The following is a 26,932-nucleotide window of genomic DNA, read 5'->3' as shown; positions in this document are numbered from 1 at the left end:
CAGCACCTTAACTTGGGCCCAGACTTCAACTGGCAGCCAGTGTAAGCGGTAGAGGACCAGCGTTATATGTGAGTACCTGCCAGTCTCCATTAACATCCTGGCAGCTCTACTCTGCACCAACTGAAGTATATGGACCATCCTCAAGGGCAGCCCCATGTACAGCGTGTTACAATAATCCAGCAAGGGAGTGACCAGAGTTTGAGTCCCCATTGCAAGGCAGTTGGTGGATCAGCCAAAGCTGAGGAAGAGTGCTCCTCGCCACTGCAGCCACCGTAACGTTCTATCAGTCCATCGCATTCCTGGGTAGAGGTGCATGGAATTGTCTCTGTGTGTGAAGCAGGGTAAACATTTCCACACAAAGAAGAACTCTGTAAAAAGGAGATACCTTATTTTTCTTCAGAGATTCTCTATCAGTTCCAAGTTTGCATTTCTTAGTTCCAGTGAAGCTGTACTTGATGTCCCCATCCTGGAAAGTGTAAGGATCGCTGACATCTCCCAAACATTCGCCAGGCTGCTGCATTAGAGGTAAGGGGTCAAGATAATTCACTGCCTGCACCGGGGAAGTCTCTTCCAAGATTTTAAATCTTTTATTCGGTTGTGCTAAGAGCCTGAGGGGAAACAGAAACAGAAAGGTATTCAGCAAAGCCTGTCCTGCAGATGTATAGATTTTTCCCACATAAACACAGCTCATGTTATCCCTCTTCCTGTTTGGTACAGAGGAAGCAAAATGCTTTTCTAGTAGAACTTAACTAATTTCTTGCCACTACTAAACATCTGCTAGCTGACCTGGAACCTCACATCCACTGAAAGATTAGAATCTTCCAGGCATGACTCAGATAATCAAAAACTCTTCAAGAAACAGTTCAGTATATATCTCTAGCATCTGCAAAAGTGAGCACTGGAGGAAAGATGGCAGTAATCCACCTAAACCCTCATGTTTGCATCAGACTTTAAATTACTGCTAACCATGTTGTATTTGTGGAGGGGAGTGAGGTAGTTCAAGGAAAGGAGGGCTTAAAGTGTTTAATACTAGAACACTATTCAACCCTGTTTTCTGGGTCTGCTTTGAACATTACTTGACACAAGTTTCTTCCGCTTCCTTTTCCTTGCAAGAGCATCGTGTCAGGAATATACCTCCTTCCCCTGAGCATGTGGGGGAGAGTTGTACCTCTGGTTTTCAAGCAAAAGCTAGATGAGTCACACACTGGGGGTGCTCTCTCAGCTGGGGACTTGGACGATCTTGGAGGTCCCTTCCGCCTTTCTGATCTCTTGTTTGTATATGGCAAGTTGTCGTCTGAAGGTGCTTGCTAGCTCCTTTTTTGCTTCAGGACAGACACGAACAACGTTCAGAGGCCAAGGGATTATACTGCCTCCACTGCACCCACAAAATTCAGTGGAATGGTAGCAGGGGGAAATACCCCCAGTGAAAGGAAAATGCGTTGCACGGCAAGGGAAGACAGGTGGGTCATGTTTTGCCTATCCCTGATCTATTTATTCATTAAAACATTTTTATGCCGCCCCATTCGCTGAAGCCTCGGGGCGGCTCACAACATGAAGTTAAAATACAAACATTAAGTTATAACATTAAGTTAAAATGTTTGTAAGATGCAAACATTAAGTTAAAATATAAAAAATAACAATATAAAATAAGTCGCCCTGGCCAGATAAAATCCAATAATATTAACAGTTAAAATGACGCTTAAATAAAAAGGTCTTCGCCTGGCGCCGAAAAACAAATAATGACGGCGCCAGGCGGTCCTCTCTGGGGAGCGCATTCCATAGATTAGACGAAATCATTACTAATTCGCATGAGTGAGCAATTCACACATGTGAGAGAGGAAATGTTCAAGTGCGCACACATCTCATGCATCCTCTGTCACACTTTGCTCCATCAGAGCCAAAAAGCTGGAACCTCCCAAGACGGAGAGAGAGGAGCCCTGCACTTCTGGCCCAGCCACCTGACAGACGAGGGATAAGGGAGAACCCTGCTCCAAAGGGACTTCAGACTGCAACTGAACATCTCACTGTAGGCTGAGCGTTTTCTTGAATAGAAATCCTGCGATTCGCCATATGCTAGGCCCGTTCTTTCCATGATGGAGATGTCTGGTGTGGACCCTTGGCAGAAAGGTGTATATAAATGCCTTAAATGTATCGCTAGCGTTCTGTATAGACACTGCCAAAACAAGCCAAAGAGTTCCTAAATAACCCACATGGAATCCAATTGTTACACTGCCTGCAGTGGGCATTGGCAGCCCTTAGGTTTGGCGGGGGGGGGGGGTGCTACTTTTTCAGTGGAGCCCCCAGATCCACCAACTCGAGCCTGGCGAGGCACAAGACATGCATTAAGAATTAAAGAATTCCTAGCCCAGGGATTTTTCTTTCTTTGAGTATCATGGCCTTTCTGCACAAAATCTACTCTCGGGTGTCCCAAGATGCTTTTGTTATAGCAATACAGGATGGGGACAAGTGGGAAGTCGCTTTGTTCTTGCTATTGTGAAGCAACTGGGATCAGAAATCCGTACTGATCTACTGCAGATTACCCATAAATCTCCCAGCAGATCCTGAGCTACCTTTTGCCCACCCAGCCCTCAAGGATCAAAGCATCCAACAGAATTTCTGTCCGATTCTGAGCCAAGGCTCTTACATACTATGCGACTTCTTTTCTTTTATAACTTTTCTTTTATAACTTCTTTTATATCGTTTATATTTTTTATTTATTTTATATTATTAATTTTAATTTTATATTGTTATTTTTGTATTGTATTGTATTGTATTGTGTTGGAAGCCACCCCGAGGCTTCGGCAAGGGGCGGCATAAAAATGTTCTCATAATAATAATAATAAAAACACACCTACACCTCTTTTGCTGGGTGCAAGTAATAGTGAAACCTCTTATTAGCACAGACTTAGACACTGATTAGGACTGAAAGTTCTGGGTAACCTTAGGAAACTGCTGGCATTTCCTTTCAATATTTCTTCACTGTCAACAAAAGGGTGGATCCTATTTCCAACATCACCCAAGGCTCTCTATAGTCATGAAAAAGAAAGGGGGAAATCCAGAATTCACAGTTGGGCAATACCTTTGTTAAGGCTAGGCAAATAGTCACAGAACAGCAAGGAAGGTTTCGTGTTCTCCAGAGCGCCTCTTCACACTCAGTGTTCAAGAAAACAGAGAGAAGGAGCTTGGCTGATTTAAAGGGCACAAAATCCTCATTTGTCACAGTCTTAGGAAGGAATATGGGGAGAGATGAGGGCCTTGATGGTTTTTGGTTCTCTTGGGTGCAAGGCAAGAAAACCTAGAAATCCATACCTAAAAATCCTGAGATCACTATCTATCTCTTCACATGACTTGCTCAGACACTGAACGGCTTCTGCTGCTTGAGATATTTATATGGAAGCAGGAAGTAATTTTGCATAGTCGAGATCCATCCTGAAATCTACACCACCACCACTTCTAGCATTGCTTGCACAGCTTCGGAAGGAACTGTTTCTTCTGAAAGAAGCTCCAAGTTTGTGCTCCAGTGACATAACAAGCATGGAAAGTTCAGTCCCAAGACTGGATTCCATGCTGCCACATGGTAGCTACTCAGAATCAGAGATCTGAGTGAAGGTGAAGTAACAAAAATCAGTATTCGGATGCTGAATTATTGCTTCCGAGAACAGCCAGCCTCAGGAATAACCCCGACTCTGCAAGGCCTCTAGAGAGCAGTACTAGTGTTGATCAATCCATGCAGAAATCCCATGAACCCGTATGAGATAATCATGATGGAGGTGTTCCAACAACACTCAATGTTACGAAAACAAGTGCACCAGCTTTATATTGTCAGCCCTTTCTCCATCTCCTTATCGGACCTTGACACATCTTCTCATGTTCTTCTCCCTCAAACATGCACACCCAATGCCTTGGAGACCAATGCTCATGCAGGTAATCCATCTGACCCATCCTCCTCCCGATTCCACCAATCCTTCCCTTTGGTCTGGCTTTCAACTCATAGCCACTCTTGCTTTGACCTGCTCTGTCTCTGCCCTGAACTACTTGGTCTGTGGACTTGGATGGTCCTATATAACCAATGTGGGAGAATTCGGGTGAATCCTGGTAGAAAAGGGATGCTTGCATGTGCCTTTGTGTGATAACATCAAACCTGCTACTTCTCTGCACTTCCTTCTCAGAAAGTACCAGAACTGCAAGGCAGACTTCTGCCTAGCGGTATTTTCAGAGCTGTTCCTTGAACAGACGGCTACTACCTTTGGTTGGAAACGCCTTTGCAGGATGGGGCTCCCAAGGAAAGTTAATCCCTAGCTGTTCTTGGGCTAACAGCAAACAAAACTGATAAGGTGGCCAGACAAGTTTTTCTGGCAGTATTGCAATCACGCTCATTTGCATGCCAAGACCCACCATAATCCCTGTGCCTCAGTGATCGTTATGTTAATCTCTTATAATCAACACTATTGTATTAAGTCTCCTCGGCAGGTCTCTCACTTTCTTTTTCGTGGTGTTCCCCTTATTTCGTCATTACCTGTCCTGCTTGCACATGTGACTCAGAAGCTATAAAATGCTCTGTGTATGTTCTAAGAGCTTGTCGTTGGCGGTAAAGACCACTACCTGGTAGCTTGCCATCGTAAGTAAACTGTGGGGGTCCTGGGGGATCTCACCAATAAAAACACTGGGGTTCAAGGTGATCAAATCTTCCCTATGGGTCTGAGTGTTCATTCCCACCATTGGTAAGGAGACTCTGACACCAACAACGCATCTTTCAACAACACACACATCACTCTTCTTGCCCCTTAAAGCATTTGGTCACCATCCACAAGCCTATGAGAAACAACTCCCCTGGAACATGACAAGAGAATCCACTGTGTTTACTTTCTAGAGCAGCTAAGATAGCATCCAATGCACCCTCCTAGAAACACTTCCCATTCACAGGGACCACAATTTAAAGCAGCCACCTTTTCCCGAGAATCTGCATAAATAGCTTTAATCCCAGGTTTACAGCCATTCGCCTTGGCCCAAGTTGTGACAGTCAAGAGGACTCTTGTGAAAGTTTAAGAGCACAATTCGGGGAAGTGTAAAGCAGACATCAAACTGGAAGAAAACTCCGGTATTATTCTGAGAAAGCTTGATGACAGCGATTGCCAGCCCCTTCTCTAGTGGCTTTGAGGCTGTAACTGCAGACTAGCATCAACATCTCAGGCCAGAGTGAGTCATTAGGAGAGACGCATGGCCGCTACAAACAGCACCAGCTTTACCTCCTTACCTCTTCCCCTACAGTAACTTTTAGTACTATAAAATCCATGATGTGATGCTCTAATTCTCTGTAACCACCCAGGTGGGGAAATGCACAGCACGTCAACCTGTTTTGTACTACTAAATATTACCAAAGAAATAAAGAGAATAAATTGATGACACGGGACTATTCTCAACCAGAAAATCTCCTGTATGGTCTAGTTCCAGCTTAGAGCAAAACTGAGAGACTTTGAATATCATTCTGTACAGTTCTAGCTCGGTTTATAGGCTCTTGCAACTTATCTTCAAAGGGGCCAAAGGTCTTGTAAATGCTTTCAAAGGTCAACAGCATGATCCTTCTTGAACATTTCACACAATTGTGCTTATCAGTGATGGAATTCTGGTAATGCAGGGCCATATCTGAACCTGGTCCCCAAAGCAACCATCAGCGTGGGAGGTTCGGTATAACTTTACATTATAAAGGCATCAAAATCAACAGCAAGCAGTGATGTAAACATGCTAACACCTTCCCTTAACAGTCACAGCACAAACTAAGATACCTGCCGCACAATGGTTTGGAAATTATTCTCCCTTTCATGGACTGCACCTTCCCAAAACATTTGTGAAGCAGAATTGCAACTTCACTCAACCACCTCCATATGCTGAATGATTACAGTGTTTCACATGCATACACAAATCTACTTGAAAACAGCCTTCCAACTTTGTGCTGGACTCCAGATCCCAGCAGTGGCTATGCTGGCTGAGAATGGTAGGAACTGCAGTCCAGCGCATCTGAAAGACATGTGATGGGAGGGAGCTGCTTTAAAATAAATTATAGGTAAAGCATATATGTAAATATTTGGTTTTCTGCATTATGCAGACATGGGTAAGCTCTCGAAGTGTTTTATTTGTACATTCAATTTTAAGCACGCACACACACACACACACGCACGCACGCACGCACACAGAGAGAGAAAGCGCTCTAGTAACACATATAGCTTCTCCTCACAACAGGAATGGTGCTATGGAAAAGCCTATGAATTAACTAAAATATAATAAAAGGAGCTCTGCCTATCAAAGTCAAAAGCAGAAACCATTCCCCTTTGCTTCCATCCTAAGAGCTATGAGACAGCACTTCCTTGCAGCCTTAAGAGGAGACATGAATGCACAGTATAAAATACAACTGCCGAAAACAGCATCGCCCACTGCACATTCACGCTACGCTTTTACTCCCAAGTTTCATGTCAGACTGAAACACAGATGCAACCTGCTATTTATTCTGTATTATTGCATTATATTTACCTCCCTCCTTTCTTTCCCCTGCAAGCCATCTAGGATGGCTTACAAGTCTCTCTTCCTTGACATGGTATCCTCCAACAACAACCCTGTGAGGTAGATCAGCCAACTAAAGTGACAGGCCTGAAGTCACCCAGTGAAGTTCAAGGCTAAGTGGAGAGTAATCCCAGATCGCCCGATTTTCAGTGAAGCTTTCTTAGTGCTGCATCTCATGGGCTCCTGGCTCTTGTGGCCAGATCCATGACACACACACCTCACCCAAACCCCTGGGACATGGGACAGCTTCCCAGGAGATGCACATGCTCATGAAAACATCACTTGGATCAACATAAGATGTAACGAGGCAGAGTCCGTGTCGGAAAAGCCACATGAAGGCAACCATACATGTCCATGGAGTCCTGCATGTACTCCTAGTTAATTTTTCGGACATAAAAATGTATCACCAGGTTCTTGTGCTATTTTCGCTCATTCTCGAAGACGTGCACAACTCTCTACGGGCATGACAGGGCAGGGGAAAACCACCTGTACCTCCAGGTGCCCAATACGGGGTGGCCAACAATGCTCCTACCTTTTCAGTGCTGTGCCGTCTGATGCAACCTCCATCTTGACGTCATCTCTCTCACACTGGAGTAAAGGAGGCCTGAACTCGGTGTCGCTGCTCGACGGAAGAAAATATCCCTGCCATTTGTTCGATGACTCCTGGTTGAGTAAAACCCCACAATATAAAGCCGTCTCACTGACTTCTGCCATCAGAGGCAGCCTCTGGCCCACGAGGGCTGTCCGCTCCTCCGGGTTGGCTATCGGCTGGAGTTCTAGCCCATTGCTGTAGAGGGCCTGAGTCACAGGAACTGATGGCGGGTCCAAGCTTTCAGCCTCCTGGCCTCTTGGTTGGGGGCTAAGTGTGGGGGGCAAAGGGGATGTTGGGGAATGGGGGGAATCCATAGGATTCAAACTCGCTTGCTTGCTTGAGTGTCTGGGGGGCAGAGAGAGGGGCTTCTCGTATTTCCTGCTGTTCGGGGCTTCCAAAGAGGGCTCCATTCCCGCCAAGGCCAGCTTCTGTCCCGAAGGGTCCTGCTCAACACACAGCTCTTCAGCCACAGAAGGCCGATGATGAAATGGTAGCAGGGACCTCTTCTGAAGTTTTTCTGATTTCTCCTGCCTCTCGGTAGTTTTGTGCTTAGAGGCGGGGGGTGGCAAGGCGGAAGAAGAGGTCGTCCCCACACCAAACCCAGGTTGCAGTATCGTTGGTGGACGACCGGAACCCAGGGCGCAGCGTTGCTTGAGAAGCTTATGCCTGGAAGAGAACCATCAGGGAGAATTTACCCAGAAACACGAGAGCAACAGGTGCCTCCAACTACTGATGATTCTGTATTCCGGCTCTTCTCTCCTTTTGAAGAGACCTTGCAAGAGAAGCAGGTCATTCTTATGACCTCCTGCTCTGTCTGATGATTTATCTGCTGTGCATCTGCCACGAGTCTGGATTCTAGATGAATTACTTTAAAGGCAACTAGGCAATTTTCCAAAAAGTCACAAATCATGATGGAAAAGCATTCCTATAAATTTGTGTGTGGAGGGGCAAATGGGGGAAGGAAATCCACACACCTCAAGAACGTGGCTCGGCAGATAAGATATCAATACACTACGGATCACTCTGCATTGGCGGATGGAGAACAGGAGAGGGAGGATGGTCTGGTAATCTTATCAGTGGTTCAGGATTCTGGGCAAAGTGTTTATGGAGGCTATCAGAAGTAGTTTTAGTCCTGAAATGCAGGGCATGCTCTTATTTTTTTTTAATCTTTGCAGCTTCATCAACTGCCTTGTGAGAAGAATGCCATCCAGAGACTTTTTGTATTGGGATGGCATATAAAAACTTTCAATTAAATTAAATTAAATTAGAATTCCAGCAAAAACAGGGTGAGAGGCAAGTGGTAACACCACAGGGCCATCCCCACCTAGACTTTCCCCTACCCGGTCTGTCCCACAGAGCAACTTCTTCTTCCTTCTCTTTCTCCTCCTATATTTTTATTTTATACTGATAATTTTAATTTTATTTTTGTAAATCAATGTATTTTTTGTATTTTTATATTTAATGGTAATTTATTATGTACTATTGTATTCCAATGTATTTTATCCTGTTGTAAGCCGCCCTGAGGTTTCAGCAAGGGGCGGCATAGAAATGCTATAATCATCATCATCATCATCATCATCATCATCATCATCATCTACCACCAACCACCTTGTGGGAAGAATTCAAGGTGAGTGGGAGGTAGGTGAAGATGACACTATACACACATTCCAGCTCTGGCTGGGGTCCTCCTGACACAGGGAGCATCTTATTTATTTATTTTATAAATAAATATTTATTTTATTCGTTGGCCAGGGCGACTTATTTTATACTGTTAACTTGTTTTATATTGTTAATTTATAGTATTTTAATTGATTTATTTGTAAGCCGCCCCGAGGCTTCGGCGAATGGGGCGGCACAGAAATTTTCTAAATAAATAAATTAAATAAATAAATATTGCAGCTGCTCTAACAAAAGAACCCTGCTTTTTTTAAAAAAAAGTTAACATTGTTTAACTTGAGTTGATTATTTTTAGCTTTCTCACTGACCACTTTGGTAAGGTTTGTATCCGGAAAGGCGGCAAATAAGCAACTGCAACAAATTGGTTAATACATAAACGAAGTTTCTACTCTCTTCCATTCCTGAAACTTATGGCGAGTAATCTGTCCTAATCTCCCTGCCTGAGGACTGGCCCTAACCATTGTGATCAGGCTGATGAGACCGAGATGGGGTCTGAAATACTTAATATTCCTTCATAGGAAAGTCCATGGCCAGTTTCACAAGAGAAGCCAGCACCAGCGCACCATGAGTCACAATTAAAGGCTGGGAAAATCTGCGCTCCGAAGGCGAACAAAACATCGAGGCAATCACAGCCACTCTGGCTGGCATAAGAGGAAGCGGTGTGAGGAAAGAGGCAGGGCCTTCTGGAGAAACACAAGAGCACCCCCGTCCTGGAGGGCCTATGGCCCGTGGTCTTTACTGTGTGTGTGTTGCTCTCTTGTGTTTGCCGAATTGTGCTTTGTGTTGTGTGTGTGTGTGTGCGGGGGGGGGGGATCAAGTTGTTGGGACAAGGTGGCAAACATGCATGCACACTCATAGGTTGTGGAACGGGGTCGTTGAGGCCCCATCGGTGCGGGTGTTCAAGGATAGGCTGGACGTGCACCTGGTGGGCATGTCATGCGTGGAGCCGGCTGGTGCCGGAGGTCAGACTAGATGGCCCCAGAGGCCCCTTCTGACTCGCTCTGTTTCTATGCTTCTAGGAGGTGTGAGCTCTTGCAGAACTACAAAGGACTGACTCAGAGTTGGAGCTTCAGTTCTGCACAGATGCTTCATAGCTTGGGGACTGATTATGCATCAATCTATTTATTGCAGTATCTTTGGCATGCATCAACTGAGCAAGACTGCTTTATGTCAGCCCCACTAACAGACTGCTGCTCACACAAGGTGCTCAGGATGGCGCGCGCACACCCCCCAATCCCATTGCAAATCCTGGAATTACCATCCCTTGTACAAACCTGGAGCAAGAACAGCAAACTCTTTGGACTGGATCGACAAAATCCCAGGAGACACAGTTGGTGGGGGTGTCTTCCTCCACACCTTTAGCAGTAATCTGACCCCTCCTGACAGCAATAAAAATACACTGCAATGTCAGCATGCCGACAAACCACAATTCATGATCATATAAGCAACACAAGGGCAGGGAGGAGAGGAACAAATGCAAGTTTCCAATGAAAGTGATGTTCATTTTAATCAGATCTGGAAATGCCACCTTTCCTAGACCATGAAGCTGTTTTGCGAAGGTTGTGGGACTTCTGCAAAATGCAGGAGGCTGAGAGACTCCTATTTTCCAAGGGAGCCCCAAACAAAGTACATTTGGTCATTCGGTCTGTGACAGTGCTGAGGGTCACCTTACCCAGGAAGGCCACCCTAAGATACTCCTGTAGGCAAACACCCTCCTGGTCACTCTCTCCTAAGAAGCAATGTTGGATCGCGGAAACCATTGACTTGAAGGCGGGGGCAGCCCCTGTGCAGAAGCCCAATTGCACAGGGTGAGAGGCTTTGTTGCGCCAAAGGTCCTTGGGGGAACAAGGATTTTAATCTCCCCTCCAGCTATTTTTCAGCAACACTGAGTGAACGGGGATTCGTTCCATTAATTTGCAGAGGAGCAGAACAGTCTGGTGGTCACCCCAGCCTGGCTAGTGGGCACAGTGGCATGCAGGAACCATGCTGGAAACGCCCAAGTAACAGGTAACGTGCACCTTGGGAAAGTCCCTGAGCCTTGAGACAGATAAAGCTGTCCAGTCCCTGAGCTAGCCTGAATACATGTTTCGGTGGCCTTCCTTCACTTCTTCAGAAGACCTCCATCAGCCCAGGAGACTGTATCAATAGAGGCCCAGGAAGTAGCCTTCAAAATTACAAGACAGCCAATGCTTCTGCATTTCACTTGCGAAATATTAAAATATAAGTGAGGAAGATGCGGTCGGTGTTGATCATTCAACGGGGTGTCTTGACATTCCATGCAGAGGAATCTGTCAGAACTGTTCTCTTACTTGGACTGTGGCCTGTTGAGGATGCACTCCTTCCAAACTCTGTGGACCATCCGATTTTGGAATTTTGGAGGAATTTTTCCTGATCTCTTTGGACTCTGCACAGTGACCATCCCATCTGGTGCTGGTGCATGGCTGGCCATACTTGGAATGCCTCCACTTTCACCTGCAAGATAAATGGTGCCACCTTAGGAAACAGCGACAGCTACAAGAGTCATTTTGCCGAAGTGGCTATTCAGAGGCCTGCTTAGGAGAACACATAGATGACTTCACAAATGTCCTGCATGATTTAACCGTGCATTAGCTTAGCACATGGGAGGCAACCTGGAGGCTTCCAGCTGCTTTGGACTACACTTCTCATCATCCCCACCCCTAGCCATGCTGACTGGGAGTGATTGAATTGTAGTTCAAAACATTCAGACGGCATCAGGTTGCCCGCCTCTGATGTAGGACTTTGGTGGCGTTAACATTAAATCTAGTAATGTCATACACATCAGGGGAGGAATATTTTGGTATAAGGTTCACCTCAGCTCATTTATTACAAAAGGAAAACTTTTTAGGATATGGTTGCTAGGTTTTAATAGGATGACATCTGAACACAAACACGGTAATATTCCATTGGGTTCTAGTTCCGCTCAGCCATGGAGCCAACTGGGGGACTTTGGGCCAGTCACAGACTCTCAGCCCAACCTACTTCACAGGGTTCTTGTTGTGAGGATAGGACTGGGAGGAGGAGGAGGAGGAGAATGATATATGGCACTTTGAGTTCTTTAAAAAGGAAGAGGGTGGAATATTGCATTTAATTAATTAATTAATCATGTCCTGCCTTTTTTCCCCCTTACAAAAAGGGAAACCACTACACCACACTGGCTGTCACACTGGGATAGAAATCAATCAAACAATAAATAAATGTTGTTTGGTACAGAGATCCTGGTTTGTTTAAACCAGACTTCCCCAAACCAAGATCTTTTCTGAAACTATGGCTTGATTGTTAAGTAGTAGCAAAGTAGGAAGTCCTACAGGGCATGAAAGAACATGGAAATCCAACTCTTGTTCCTATAACAGCATGATTTAGTTTTATCTGAACTGATGCTGCAACACAGAAACCATTGCAAAATTCTCGTGGAGTTGTTAAGGCAAAGCAAAAAGCTTGCGCTGATGGTATGAACTGTCATTCTGCACTGGGAGCCAGTTATGCGCACCAGTGGCAGTGCAACTAGTTATCAATGGTACCAGCAAGAGTTTCTGCTCTCCCTTATGAAGGATATCACAAGAGCAACTGTAAATCCAAGAAAACCAACAGCTCGAAACATCAAGTGGGACAGCAGAGGGAGCTTTTTGTTTGCTTAACCTCCTAAATGCATGTCAGAGATTCTGTGCTTGAGCTGGAAAAGGAGGTAATAGTACAAACCCTCAACAAGGTCAAACATGTTTACAGAACTCCTTGTTCTTATGTCTGGCATGGTCAGAAAAAAAGCCTTATGAATAAAACACTCAAAGCAGCCAAAGCACTGCTACATCAGAGGGAAAAAGGCGAGAAACTGATATCTGTGTTTGCCGCTGCTTTAAAGGAACTGTTAAAGGACCTTTTCCACTCTTTATGGAGGTGTCAAAATCCAGCTTTTGCCCTGTTATTACTGCACTGCTAGTGGTACCCAATTTCCCTCCAGAAGGGACAACTCCAACCACAAGTTCACGTTTCTGATCTGCAATTAATGGTTGTTATGTAAACCAACTAATATGAAATCTTGAAGACTGAGCATGCACCTTTTGAGTCTACCAGTTAAGAACCCCATCTCATTTATTTAATTTTGCTAGAATGTATCTTAAACAGCAGTAATTGTGATAGAAAGCCATCTAGAGAGAATCGAACGCAGCGCATCGTCTAGTTTAACCCATCTCCTCAACCAGATTCTGTGGTAAGTTGCTACTCCATGGGAGGTGGTTGAGGCCCCATCGGTGAGGGTGCTGGACATGCCCATGGCGGGCATGTCGTGAGTGGAGCCAGCTAGAGCCGGGGGTCAGACTAGATGGCCCAGGAGGCCTCTTATGACTCGCTCTGTTTCTATGTTACTCTTGCTTTTGAAAGGCAACTGTCAATGAAGAAGTCTCTCGTGTGTGTGCGTGTGTGCGCGCATGCACGCGCGTGCATATAAGCAAGTATTTATCATATGCATATACACAGTCTACTGGCCCCACCCAAAGTGACTCTTTAGGCCCAGAAGGTTGAGAACTCCAATGAGTACAACCAAGGGGATTTTGCTGGTAAAAGAAAATTACCTGAAGAGTTAACTAGCTACGTAACAAAGCATATGACTGGAGTATTGTACTACTGATTGCTATGCACGTTCGCTTTCTTTCTTTTTTTTCTTTGTAAGCCGTACAGAGACTGTGGTATTGGACAGCATATAAAAACTTTTAATAAAATCAAAAAAATAATAAATGCTAGATTGATGATAGACAGATCACAGAAAACACACAGACAAACCAAACCAAATACCCCTTCAATATAAAATAGTTTGGCAATATATTTGGATTATCCATTTAAAAACCCAGTTCTCAATGTGTTATTCATTCTCTATGTTTTCTTAATAGCCGAGTTTCTTTTTTTCAACCTCTTCCACATAGTTGTAATCTCTTCTGTGGAAGAAATATAACAACTGCTCTACTTAATTACATCTACACAAAGCATACCTTCCTACAGTGAATATCTAATGCTAGGACTGAATTGTCTCCTTGGAAACTGGCCAGCTTAACATTAAAATGCCAGCCATGAAGACAGGAAAATATTAAAACCTATAGCATTGAAGGACATGCCTTTACCCAGGGTGAGCTAAGTAACTGCATTGATTTAGATGAGATACATCAGTAAACCAACAGCCAAAGACCAGCTTGGGATACGACAGGGGATCCGCTGCGCATAAATGCAACATTTTCATCGCTCTGCCTGGAACCCCTCCTGCTTTCTGAAAGCTGGAACGCTCAAGAGTTTATAAAGCTTCTCACATTTTCAGTACATTATTGTGCACTAAGATTTACATACTTTATAAATATTAATTTTACCTAGGGGGTAATTACACATGATAGCCACAGACCTGTGTCTTAGAATGCAGATCATTGCCAAGTTCATATTAAGAGTACGGAAGGGACCAAACATTTCCTCCACTTTGGCTTTTTACTCGCATACCACTCCACCCAAACTGGTTTTTTCCCCCCAGAGAAGACAAAACTAGTTGAGATGTTAACTGTATGAGTTTTTAACTAGTCTTTTTAATTTAAATAACATTTTAATTTTTTAAATGACATGTTTTCCAAAATAAATCTCAGCGGGGGTCAGGAATGTGAGAGGCTTCAGCCCACTGGCTCATCCAGCTTGCCCACTACTGTTAGGACATGCTTAGAAGGGCTCTGGGGCAGGGCTTTCCCAGGAGATGCCACTGGAAACTGGAAACTTTTGCACAGAAAGAATGTGCTGCACCCACTGAGCTACAGTTCGAGGGGTGAGGATCGTGGCGCACGGTGCAGGGCAGAGATGGTGAACCCTTTTCCCCACAATGTCGTCCCAATTAAAATTCTAGGCAGGGCTAAAATGAATGGTGGGAGCACATCCCCAGAACGACAGCAGGCGAAGCAAAAGTTAAGTTTACTTCCTTGTATGCACGGTCCCAATTATGTGAGCACTCCCCAGCAATAAATTTTTTAAAAACTAGATATGTTTATTGAATTAAACATTTAACATGTCACATCTAGTTCGGCCTACGAAGTAAAAGCAAGTCCCACTGGGAGAAACACAAGACACGGGAGAAAGGAGAGAGTTCCACAAGCTCTTCCTTCCATTCTCTTCTACGCTAAATCACCATTAATAGGAATTCCACAAGATTAACATTCTCACATGAAACATTTCCCCCAGGAGCGTCTTTTGTTGCCGCGAAGAAGTGTCAAAAGATGACGTATGCCAGGCAAACGTAAATCTCCCCAGTACCTGTATCTCCAGACATTTAATATTGCTTCCAATAATATTGCTCACATTAAAATGGCATATTCAAGGAGTTTTCCTTGGATTTAAAAATGGGGGCACTTGTGCTGTAACTGCTCCCTACAGCTCTCTCCCGCTTTGCGTCTGCTGAAGGCATTAGCTCTGCTGAAGCATGCAAAAGCTGCCTTTTTTTTTAAAGGGGGGCACAGTGCTTATCCTCACCTGAGACATTCCACATGCTGCCTAGGCCCCTCTCGCTGCATATGGGCGAGGACCTGGGCGACATCGGAAGCGGGGCTATGCCATTTGGCCCCTTAAGGGCGCAGTATTTTTGGAACACCCTGTTTGGAGGACCAACTAATCATAAGCAATGGAGGACAGCCGAAATCAGCGGGCTTGAACAGCCAAAGGCTGAGAGCAAGCTGCTCGTAGGCGGGTGTGCACACATCCCCTTCACGGGACAAGACAAGGTGTTCTCCTTACCGATGATGGTCTGCTCTGGAGAAGTGGGTGGGGTGAGCAGCATTCCACAGCTGCTGGCATCTTTCATGTTCCCAGCTCCCTGTGGTGCCACGTTGTTGTGGCCCCCTTGTGTGGAAGTGCTCTGAGCCACGGGAATGTCATTTTGAGAGATAAGAACGAAAGCCGAAGGGTACACCATGCGGACACCACCTGGAAAGAGAGGGACAAAGAAAGGACACGCGTAGGACCCGGGCTTTCGAGTCTACTTGATCGTTTCTAGTGTGGCCATAGCAACATTGTCCTGCTTTGATCCAATTACGGCAACCAGAATTACACAGCGAGGCTGCTGTTTATATCCTGGAAACTGCCATTTGTGTCACTAAAGTGAGTATAAATAAATAGTCTAAGATTGTCATGAGCTATGAGAGAGCATGCGTACACAATGAATTTTAAAGGAAAGCGGCATGTCAAAATACTCAGGTATTAACAAGTTCACAGCAAAGCTGTTCTTTATTTATCAGGACTCTAGTTTTAGAGATTTTACTTGTTGGGGGTGTGGAAAAGTTCTTCAAGCAAAACATTGATTCTCACCAACAATGACTTCCACTGCCACTGGAAAATCATCGTCGTATCCCATTTCTTCTTCCTCTTTCATGCTCTCTTTCTTCTTCAGCACCATGGGATAAAAATATTGCCACTCCTCAATTAGCTTCCGGGTTGCTGGATCTGACATCTTGTACGCTTGGCCCGTTAAAGTACCACTTAAACCGTATGGACTTATCAGCACTGGAAAACCAACGAGAGGATGTTAAAGTACGCAGACGCAATTGACTTTCCGGCAATCACTCCTATATCCTTCACATAAAGTTGTGCAAAGCAATCCCAAGTACGTTGACACAGATGTCAGTCCTATGGAGTTCAATGGTCTTTACTGCTAAGAAACTGGGCACAGGGTTACCGTTGCAACATAAATCTTTTCCTAATGAGTAGCTTCCTGCTACACAAATCTCATAAAAAGGCACACAAGCACAACATTGCTAAACATTTCAGCTGAAAGGATTATATTTTTATCCTAGGCAAATGCTTAATGTTGTTGCCATTCAGTTTCAAGCCATTCAGTTTCAAGCTTCATGGACCTGGCCGGAGAACATTCTGCCAAGGCCCTGAGAGTTTCCACACAGCCCGAGGCTCCCGGCTGTAGAAGGGAGAGATGTTTCCCTCTTAGCTGCAGACAGATTTGGAAAACGTGATAGCAAATAAGAAGCAGTTCAAATTAATTAGTTTACCCACCCCCCAAGGGTCATTATTTAAGCCTATCTGATGTTTTTGAGGCCATTTGCTTGAGGATTTTAAATCTGAGGATAACTCTGGAGTAAGAAGATTACTGAGTAAGTAGGACGATATGTCCTCCAGCTGTAGCTTGGCAGCTCACTTTCTGCACACATAACATGCAACTTAATTAATTGCATGTTAATTGGGTGGATCTCCCTCATTTGTTAGTTCTGTCCACTTCTACACCTTCATACTTCATTGTGACCACCCTTAATCATTCTACAAACTCAAACTCTTTAAATGATCTTTACCCTTATCTTTTACAGTCCTAATTCTTGAAATTCCTTCACATAACATCTATGATGATTTTAAGTTACCACATAAACCTAGTCCATGATTTAACACATGGTTTGTTGCCTTACCCAGGGTCTGTCTGGCAGACAATCAACAAATACTGGGTTCGTCTTCAATCCCTGATTGTTACTCCCCTTCTCCTTCACCGACTCTCCCATTGTTCCCCTAATACTTGTGTGGCACTGTGGTACTAGCATTGCAGATCAGCTTGTTCCAGTTTGTTCATTTTACCTAGGTATCTTGCCTAGTGCCTCTGTAGCTTGGCAAGATGAGCCATGAACCCCCTGCACTTCTGGGTGCACATGCAACGACTAACCATGTCTTAAAACAACCCAGAGTTCACACCCCAACAACAAACCATAGGTTCTCTTCCTGGGTTATTCACTGTTAACAAACTATGGTTTGTTAGCATGCCTGCATTCACATGTCACAACAACTCAAAATTCAACAACCCATGAGTTAAATGAACCACAAGTATACATTATATGCCAAGAGGGTCAGTGCCTTTTTAACATCTAGCTTCAAATGTCTAGTGAAAACATTTTCCATTTAGATTTCCCATAAACCTCCCTTTTTGCAAACCTATGATGTTCCTTAAAAACATTTATTATTTTAAGCATGCTTTTAATTTCTGCATCTGTCCTCTGTCTTTTATTTACTGGCTCCTTTCTCTAAACCTAGACCATGCACTAATCTAAATTTCAGAAAACCTAAAAATATTTTACAGCACCAAGCACATTGTTAGCATATGCTTTCAAGCTAAACATGTCGCCCAGCTCTGTAAACAACATTTTTATTTGTACAATAGTCCCACAAACTACTAACCAGTGAAGCTTTGCATACAACAACAAAACAGGGTAAATGATTCTTTGTTTAAATCCTATTGCTTTTTGAGCGGGGGGGAGGTAAATGGCAAATCTATTAAGCATCATATTTGAGCAACAATCTGGTTTAAAATGAAATAGTCTGAATAGTAAAGCTTGGTCAGGTTTCTCTACAAAAGAAGCATGCATGATATGAATGGAGGGAAATGACAAATATGGCTCTGTATTTACATATTGTATAAATAAGCCATCTTTTGTATTTGTTCCAAATACATTAATGATTATAGGTATATGACCACTAGTTTCACATGGGCACCAACATTCTATCTCAGGAAAAAAAAGTTGCACTCAATAATTGCCAGCCTTTTGCTGCTAGCAAGAAATTAGCATGCTCACTGCTGGTCTGTAGCCTTTGTCTGCAAGTAAAAACGCTTGCTTAGCATCTTCCAAGAGCACCAAAACACTGAAACAGAAACCCGTGATTTCTCAGTGGGCTCTCTCATCTCCCTAACCAGATGTAATTCGTTAATGCAAAAGCAAGAGAGCTTCACGGGCAAAGGTTATATAGAGATTATGCTCACAGGTAGTCTAAAGACTCCATTTCGTTGCAAACCAATATTTGGTTAATTGTTACCGAAACCAATTTGTTTGTGCAACTCTACAGGAAAGATATTAATTACCAAACGGGAAACTCGATTTAAAGCTCACTCTCTTTGGCTAACTTGTATTGCCGAAGTATATTATACTGACTGAAATAATCCACCCTGCAGCAAATTGCAAGTTCATATGACATCCAATTAGATCAGATATTTAATGGTGGGAAAGGAAATGAACACACTGAGGTTGGGTCCTGCTGTGAGTCCCTTGAAAGTATCTGGAAGGAAAATGAATTCAAGGTGCCGATTAAATCAGTGGAAGGAGGAAGAATGTTTAGCATCATGGAAGAAATGCCCACACCCAGCTAGACGACCAGAGCCAAGGCCGAAAATAGCAACTGATCGCTTCCGCACTGAGCCTCAGCACAGTCTATTCACGGGCTGAAGCACCAAGGAGGGACTAGGAAAGTGATCCACAACCTCAAAGCCATGTAAACTACTGCAAAGCTCTAATACACTGAATCCGCTTTTTAAAATAATAAATATCCAGAACATGGAATATGATGTGATTTTCTAAACCAAAAAGAGCCCGCAATTTTGTAATCGCTTAGGCATAAGTTGCTGTGGGGGGAAAGACGGGTGTGGATTGCACAGCATGCTGGTTCCGAAGTACGAGGATCGAGAAATGTCTCTCTTTCTGAGAGAGAAGAGCTGCTGCTTCTGTTCAAGAGCAGCCTACGCGGCCCAGTGGCTACATCACAGCCAAGCCATGACCGGGGTTGCAAGACCATGTCTTGGGCTCAAGCACTGCATCCACGCCACCCCGTCTCTCTTCCTGGCTCATGGTAATCCCCGTTTGCCGTTACATCTCCACCAAGCAAACTATGGTAGCTGCACACAAGGATAAGAAAGCCATTCAAACAAAGGGTTCTGAGTCTGGTTCCCATCCAACAAACTTATGGTCATAATAAGCCATAAAGACAAATTATAGTTTATCACAGACTACAGAATAGAGGAAGGAATGAGAGGATGTGGGGATGAGATGGAATTCATGAGCCTGAGACAATGTCCTGCTGGGATCTATAGTGGGCCATATTTTTCAACCAGGCCTTAAATCATAGCTGGCAATACACAGTGATACAGAAAATAAGCTGGGCTTTTGCTTTGTTTTACTTTTGTTTTGTTTTAAGTTGGTCACTCCCTTGAGTTGCTTAGCACTTAAATAAAAAAAATAACCTTTCACAATCAGGTCTGAATTCACTTCCAAAATATGTTCAATTTTTGTTTCCTCATGGCATACAAATGGCAACTTGGTATACAATTTGTATGCAACCTGTATCCTATTTCACTGAGCAGTCATGAGGATAAAAAAGGGTAAATTCACCACCATACTCTGTGATATAACACAAAAGATTAAAAACTGGAAATGCTTCCGAGGAAATAAATCTCCACTATCCATCACAAACAGGTCTGAGAGAGAATATTCTACCACTCCAGGAAAAATGAGGAGAAAGACGTCCTTTGTCCATATGACTACACAAGGCTAGTGGTAGAAAAATATATCGTTATGTCTGAAATGAAGGTGTTCTTCCAGAGCACATAATCTAGATCAAAAGCAGACAGCTTCTTTCTCCACTACCTCTTAGACTGCCACCAAAATTGTTGGCAGCAAGAAAAAAGAGAGGCGAAAAAAATGGGGTCTTCTCTTTACAACAAGGAACACACGGCTGGTTGTAAAGCAGAAGACGCCAGGGAATGAGATTTTACTTTATGACAATAATCCGCAAAGGAAAATGTTTGCTCTTCTGCTTTTTCCCTCCCACGCCAGGGAACGTTGCAGGAGAATCCGCTGGTGCAATCAGGGGTGCTCGTTCATGGCTTGGGCCACATTTTGTCGATCCCGTGCACGGATGGGCAAACACGCACCACCTACCTTGGAATGGCATGGGGGAGGACTGTGCCATGTGAAGATGGTCCTCGCTGATCAAATAGATCGGTTGGTGCTGGGCAATCTCCACGCTTGTGCACACGTTACTTTCCCCGTGAAGGAAGAAGGTGAAGGCGCAAGACAAATGCTCACTGGAAGAGGAAAAATAACGGCCCATTTAATCAGGACATTCATCCTTCGGAGAAAGAGGTACTTCAGGTACCATGGCGCTCGGCCGAACAGAATTTCTAACACACGCTGTAACAACATAAGCACATGCCCCATCTCCAATATAAGCAACAGCAAAGCATTAAGCCCACCTCTGAAGTGTAACAGAATTATTCAAAAAGCCCAGAGAAGCTGCTGGTAGGAGAAGGGTTCTGTATACCGATCAGGGCATTGCGCATTCCAACATCACATTTCTTCACCTATCTGATGAAGCGAGTGCATGCCAATGCCTCACCCCAAACCATGGGAAGTAACTCGAAAAGGAAACGATTCTTAAAACGAATCTTGCTTTTCTGAGAGTCAAAGGGCGCCTGTGTTCCAGGGGATGGGACATCCTCCTGGGGTGGGAAGGGTCCACTTCAGTTCCTTGCCCCTCCAAGGAGAGAAACCATCCTCTTTCTCCAACCAGCTGGAATAGAAAGACTACGCATCAGCCTCCCAAAGGAAAACCATCCCATCCTCTGTGCCTTAGTCTTCTGCCACTGGAAGCTGCAACATGAAACTAAACTGCAAACTGCTTAGGGATGAACGAAAGAAGAGTAGCAAAACCATTCATGAATATCTTGGATTTCCCCTGCAAGGTCTTGACTATCATCCCAACATGGATGGACAGACAGAAGTCCGAAAGAAATCTGCCAGCTGGGATGGGGATGCCAAATATCCTCTGTGGTATTCAGAGGACAAGACATCCACAATAAGAAAAAAACAGTTTCTCTGAGTTTCACAGGAAACGGTTGGGAAGCGAACCGGCTCCAGTCTCCGATGGTCTCTCCAGTGGCCTTATATGTTACGGTTGTACCAGCATGGTGAAAGAGCTCCTCGGCTTGCCACAACAGCGGCTGCCACTGCCGGATTAGCTTTGGCAGCCAGTGCGCTGGGGGGGGAACAGTCCATCCTTGCTCCTGAAGGAGGAGCCGTCCTTAAGCCTATGCTGCCACCCTGATGCCGAGGAGGAAGCATCTTCTCTCTTACCACCACCAAGCAATCCCTTCACATGAAATATTAAGCCAGTTACGCAACACAGAAAACACATCTTTCCCCTTTACAGTATTTAAAACGCAGCAGTTAACTATTTCTCCCAGTTAAGTGACTTAAAGACGGGACAGCAGAACCTCAGCATAAGAGGCCTCAGGAATGTACTATATACAAACATGCAGTTTATATTCATCTCACACGTGTTAGAACCAAGCAGCTTTCAAAACAAAACCATTTGCTCCAGTCGTAGCCTAAGAGCTGGGATGTCCTTGTACTCCTGGAGCTGCTGGGGATGATGTGAATTGGGGCACCTGACATCACTTGCCCCATTGCAGCCCCAAGAACCAAGATGCCTGTGATCATAACATGCCAAGTCATACTGGAATACAACTCCTTTATGGGTAAGTTGTGAAAGCCACTGGACGGTGAAAAACGATGGCTTGTCGGCCCTCCAAAGGCAGCTTCTTCAGCAGTCACTTTCCTCAGGGATGGAGGGTACATTTCTTACCGGTCAGGGGACAAGTGGCTGGAGAGCAGCACTTGTGAAAGGGACCTCTGGGTGCTGGTTGAGTGCAGGCTGAACGTGAGTCAGCAGAGTGATGAGGTGGTCAAGAGGGTGAACGCCACCCTTGGTTGCATAGCCAGACGTGTGGCTTCTAGATCGAGAGAGGTATTACTGCCACTCTGCACGACTCTGGTGCACCCGCAACTGGAGTATTGTGCTCAGTTTTGGGCCCCTCATTACAGGATGGATATAGCCAGGTTGGAGTCAGTGCGGCGTAGGGCCACAAGATTGGTGGCCGGTTTGCAGGGGATGCCGTATGAGGAGAGACTGAGGGAACTGGGTAACATCTCCCTCTAGTTTTCATTGAAACCACCAAGGGCCCAGAGAGCAGAGTTACATTCCTGGAAGACGCTGATGAGCTGAGGTTTTCCACAGTGGCTGTGCCAGGAAAATCCTAGCGCAACTCAGTCTTTCTGAGGAGGCAGCATCACTGGCTGTATCCGGAAGACTTGCACCCTGCCCCCACAATTCCAAACAGAGAGCTTTCTCCCTTTACTTTTAATCCAAAGGGGAAGTGGGCACTGCTTGCTCCCAAGGACAAACCATTTCTGGCTTGTTTCCCCGAACATAAGAAGACTGCATCACAATATTCATATCATGATCCTAGCAGTTTCTTTTGCAACGGAATCAGCTCTTCACGGAACAGTTTCCCAAGCCAATTCACAAGCATATGTAAAAGAAAGGACATGAAATGCACAGACACAAAGAAATAGGCTAGTTTAGTACACCATAACTTAAAGATTTGTTGCAGAGTTTAGCCAGCTGACCCCGTGAAATAAATTGCACCAAATTGTCCTATATTTCAGATAAAAGGGAAAGGTTTGGGTCAAGAAGCCTTTGAGTCCACACTATTTTTAAACCTACCTAAAAGAACACTGAAAGTCTGCAGTGTCTTAACATCGCAAACATATATGATGGAATATGTACTTAGCAACACTTAGATTAGACCCACTGAAATAAATGGGACTACAGCTGCACTGTATCACTGAGTCTAAGTGAAGTATTCTAGGTAGGCTAAGATTAAAGGGATATCAAATAGTTTCATTTTAGGATGTCTCTTCAGTTCTAAAGCTGTTAACGTCTTTGTTTACTCTGATCTGAATTGCCAATGCAGGGGTGGGAATTTGGAGCACTCGAGATGTTTCAGCTGACAGTTCCCATCAGATCTAGCCAGCACAGCCAACGGTGAGGGACGATGGGATTTGTAGGCTGAACAGGTGCCATGTCAAGCTCACTTATCTCACAAGTTGATTTAATGCAAATTTTGGGATGATATGAAAGACCCTGCGATATCACTTTTCAAGCCTGGCAGATTTATTTTATTTTACGGTCAGATGGATGTAGACCTCTGAGTGCAGGGTTATTCCACCATTTTTTGTGGCGACATCACAAACATCTGTACTCGCCTTCTTGGCGAACATCTGCAGCCTTCCGTAAAACTGTCGTTACAAACTGAGAACCTGTGAATTACACGGGTTTGTTTGCACAATGGATTAAGGTCAGTGTACATTTTATCAGGGCACACCAGATGTCATGGACTACATGTTTATTAACGTTGGCTGTCACCAGAAGCAGAAATTCCAAACACACTGGCTTTGATTATAAAGACAAACGAACACTGTGTCCCACCGTAAACCTTAACATGTGAAGGGGAGGCTTGGCGGCCTCAGCTGTGCAGCTCCTTGCCATATGCTCAGTCCAGGTGTACAGGAACCAGGACAACCCCCCGTCTGTAAAATGGGAATTTGCACATGCAGAAGCTGTAGGTGTTGCAGAGCATGGCAAAAAGCAGATACACCAACAACTTCGCATGTTTACTTCTGCCCCACACTTGTAAGAGCCAAAGAGGAAACTCTTTGTAAGCTGCACAGAGAAATGGAAAGTCTCCAGCTATGCTAGTTTCCCTTTCAGAATATACTCTGCAAAGAAACAAAAAAGCAGAAGTGAGAGGGACTCTTTGGATAATATACATTTTGGTGTTATTTTTCCAAAGCCAGCCTAAGGCTGTAGCCCGAAAATATGGAAGCTGGAAACTGTACATTCCTTGAGACCTACAGTCTGTAATCAACATCAAGGCCCTCTTCAAGAAGTGTCCAAGGGTACCTTTAGGCAATATTCAGCCAGACAGTGAAAATTTCAGAAGGCCTTCGGTTTCAATTACATTTTATATGTGCTACTTTGGCTTTATCTGGTCCTGTTGTTGCAAGATTTTATACTGATTTTAAGTTATTATACTGTCTTATCTTAAATTGTATGCTGATGTTTGCTGTAAGGCAGCGTGTGTGCTTTTTAGGCAGTTATTTTAAACACAGAGATAAATAGACTAAGTATATCTGCATGGAGATTTTGTCAAGGTTGAGCTGCATTCACATTCATTCTCTCTCTCTCTCTCTCTCTCTCTCTCTCTCTCTCACACACACACACACACACACACACACACACAATACAAAAATATACCTGGCAGATTAATTAAGAAATACGTTGTGCAGTGCTCATACATGCAAAAAGGGCAAAGGTGTTTATTTCACTTCAAAAAGTATTTATCTCCAACAGTAAGCTGCACATGAAGCAAATGTGGGTTTTCCGCCTGCAGCAAGCACATCTGAGTGAGTGAACATTTCTTCATGCGAGCCGTAGTTGGTTTTGGCACACACGCAACACACACGGCCTCCGCTAGAACACCTTTGATGAGCCATTCATATAGCACAGGAACAGTTACTCCCTTGGCCTCCCTCCAAGGGGCTTCCTTGCAGTTCTTAGCAAGGTAATAAAGAGGAGAAAACACGGACCATGTTTGGAGCTTTTCTCAGCTTTATAAGCAGAGATATGAACACGGCTTTTGCCCACACAGAAGGTTCCTTCACTCCTGCCAAGTATGATCAAAAAGATAAACTAGATTGTTACAGGTCTTCAAAGCTATGCTTAGGAAATCTCTTGCCAGAGTTATGAGTTAACAGCCTATTCTGAGCAAGAAACATACAATTCCCATTTCACATTACAAGCCAGGAAGTCTCTAATTAAACATAGTTTCCCATTTTGCCCAAACTTTGGGCAAAATAAACCATAGTTTCAAGCTGGTTTGTCTTGGCTTGCTCCAGAGCTAATCAGTTCCCCCTCCTAGTCCAGACAAATTGAGAAATGATGTAGTAACTTTGTGGGGGATTTTTGCTTGCACTCTGCAGGAAGAGGAGATGGGTGTGAGCAGGCTTATTCGTATCTTGTCCAGACTGGGCCATTAACTCATCATTCCGATAAGTGGCTTTCTAACTATAGCTTTAAAGACCCACAGTAATCTAAATCAAGGCCTAGAGATTTTGTCAGTCTCTGGGAGACAAGTTTACTTTATAATTATATCTTCTTTAAAAAGAAAAAAAAATGCCTCAGTATATATACTGCCACGCTATGTATAGTACCACTCAGTCACCCTAAAAAATAATAATAAATCAGAGAGCAGAAACTCACATACAGTAAGAGTTATAATTAAAGACATTCCACAAAAGCAGCATTTTTCCCTATAACTCCGTCTACTGGCCAGCCACATATTAACAACTGCTATACAATGAATAAGTGCTGTTAAAAAAAATCCTCAGTCCTTCCCTGTGCATAACCAAATTTCTTCATTGGGGAAGCTGGCCAGATTTGAGCTGGTTAAGTTTCAGGATTTCTATCCCACCCTATAACTTAACAATAATTTTGAAATTATTGCGCATCATGATAAAATCCTATTAAATTATATCACATTTAAGCAGGATAGTGGGGCTGCAATGTTCTGTTTGCTGTGCCAATGCCACAATTTTCAGGTTTCAAAAAGAAACGGCATGTACAAGCATGGCTTTAAGAGATACTTTGATGTTTCCCACTGCAAAGATTTCTACTAAGAAAAGACCTCCTTGCACACATTCAAAACAGAATGCTTCCTCCTTCTGGGCATGAAAATACTTCTCAAAGCATTATTTTTATCTCAGCTCAAGCAAAATAGCTTCTGCTATCTGATAAATGTCTCATCATAGTCTACTCAGATTTGTGTGTTTATAAAAGAGCAATTCGATCTGTTCAAACACCATTTTTCAGGTTTATGAATATATTCTTATCAAGAATTAACAATTACACAGGCGAAACCAACAAATATTCTTTTAACACTGCAAAAAGATGAATTTACAGTGGCATATATTTTGTAGGATAGAGTCTGGAAAATGTACAGGGTGGCCTGGAAAGCAGACAGGGGAAACAGGTGAGACAACTCTGTATACATAATTTCAATGTTGTTTTAAGAGGGAAAACACCAGAGGGGAACTAAAATAGCTCCTAGTCTCTGAATGCTTGTCTTTGTAAATGTGAGGTGCAAACAGATCCAGTTACACACAGCAGCCGGGGTACACCAGTTTCCCCCCAGCATTTTTCGTGGTCAACATGACAAGTATATATTAAAGAGATCATTTAAATAATTTCACAACTCAAGTAATCCTTCTCTAAGCCAAGCACGCTTCTTGCCTGGGGCAATGAGCTCCGTACAGGTGCTCATTGCTTACCCACCTACAGAAAATCAGTTCTATTTCCTTTGCACAGTACATGTATATTAAGTATACTGTCAGATAAAAACAAGATTGTTCTGTCTGTATGCTG

General features: G+C 43.9%; 1 protein-coding gene across 3 annotated transcripts in view; it reads right to left on the bottom strand.

Annotated features, from left to right (window-relative positions):
- MED13L (mediator complex subunit 13L) overlaps nt 1-26,932 on the bottom strand; it is a 198,360-nt gene that overhangs the window by 56,295 nt on the left and 115,133 nt on the right. For all 3 annotated transcript variants that reach the window (XM_044448867.1, XM_044448869.1, XM_044448868.1), the window contains exons 5-11: nt 20,548-20,693; nt 16,160-16,354; nt 15,590-15,778; nt 11,134-11,296; nt 10,099-10,203; nt 7,088-7,813; nt 386-608 (exon numbers count right to left, since the gene is read on the bottom strand). In XM_044448867.1, the coding sequence (XP_044304802.1) occupies nt 386-608; nt 7,088-7,813; nt 10,099-10,203; nt 11,134-11,296; nt 15,590-15,778; nt 16,160-16,354; nt 20,548-20,693 (1,747 nt within the window). The remainder of the gene's footprint in view (nt 1-385; nt 609-7,087; nt 7,814-10,098; nt 10,204-11,133; nt 11,297-15,589; nt 15,779-16,159; nt 16,355-20,547; nt 20,694-26,932) is intronic.

Source organism: Varanus komodoensis, unplaced genomic scaffold (assembly GCF_004798865.1).
Source record: "Varanus komodoensis strain SLA01 unplaced genomic scaffold, ASM479886v1 scaffold56, whole genome shotgun sequence".
In the NCBI taxonomy this organism is placed as follows: domain Eukaryota; kingdom Metazoa; phylum Chordata; class Lepidosauria; order Squamata; family Varanidae; genus Varanus; species Varanus komodoensis.
This window is presented reverse-complemented; position numbering and strand designations above follow the sequence as displayed.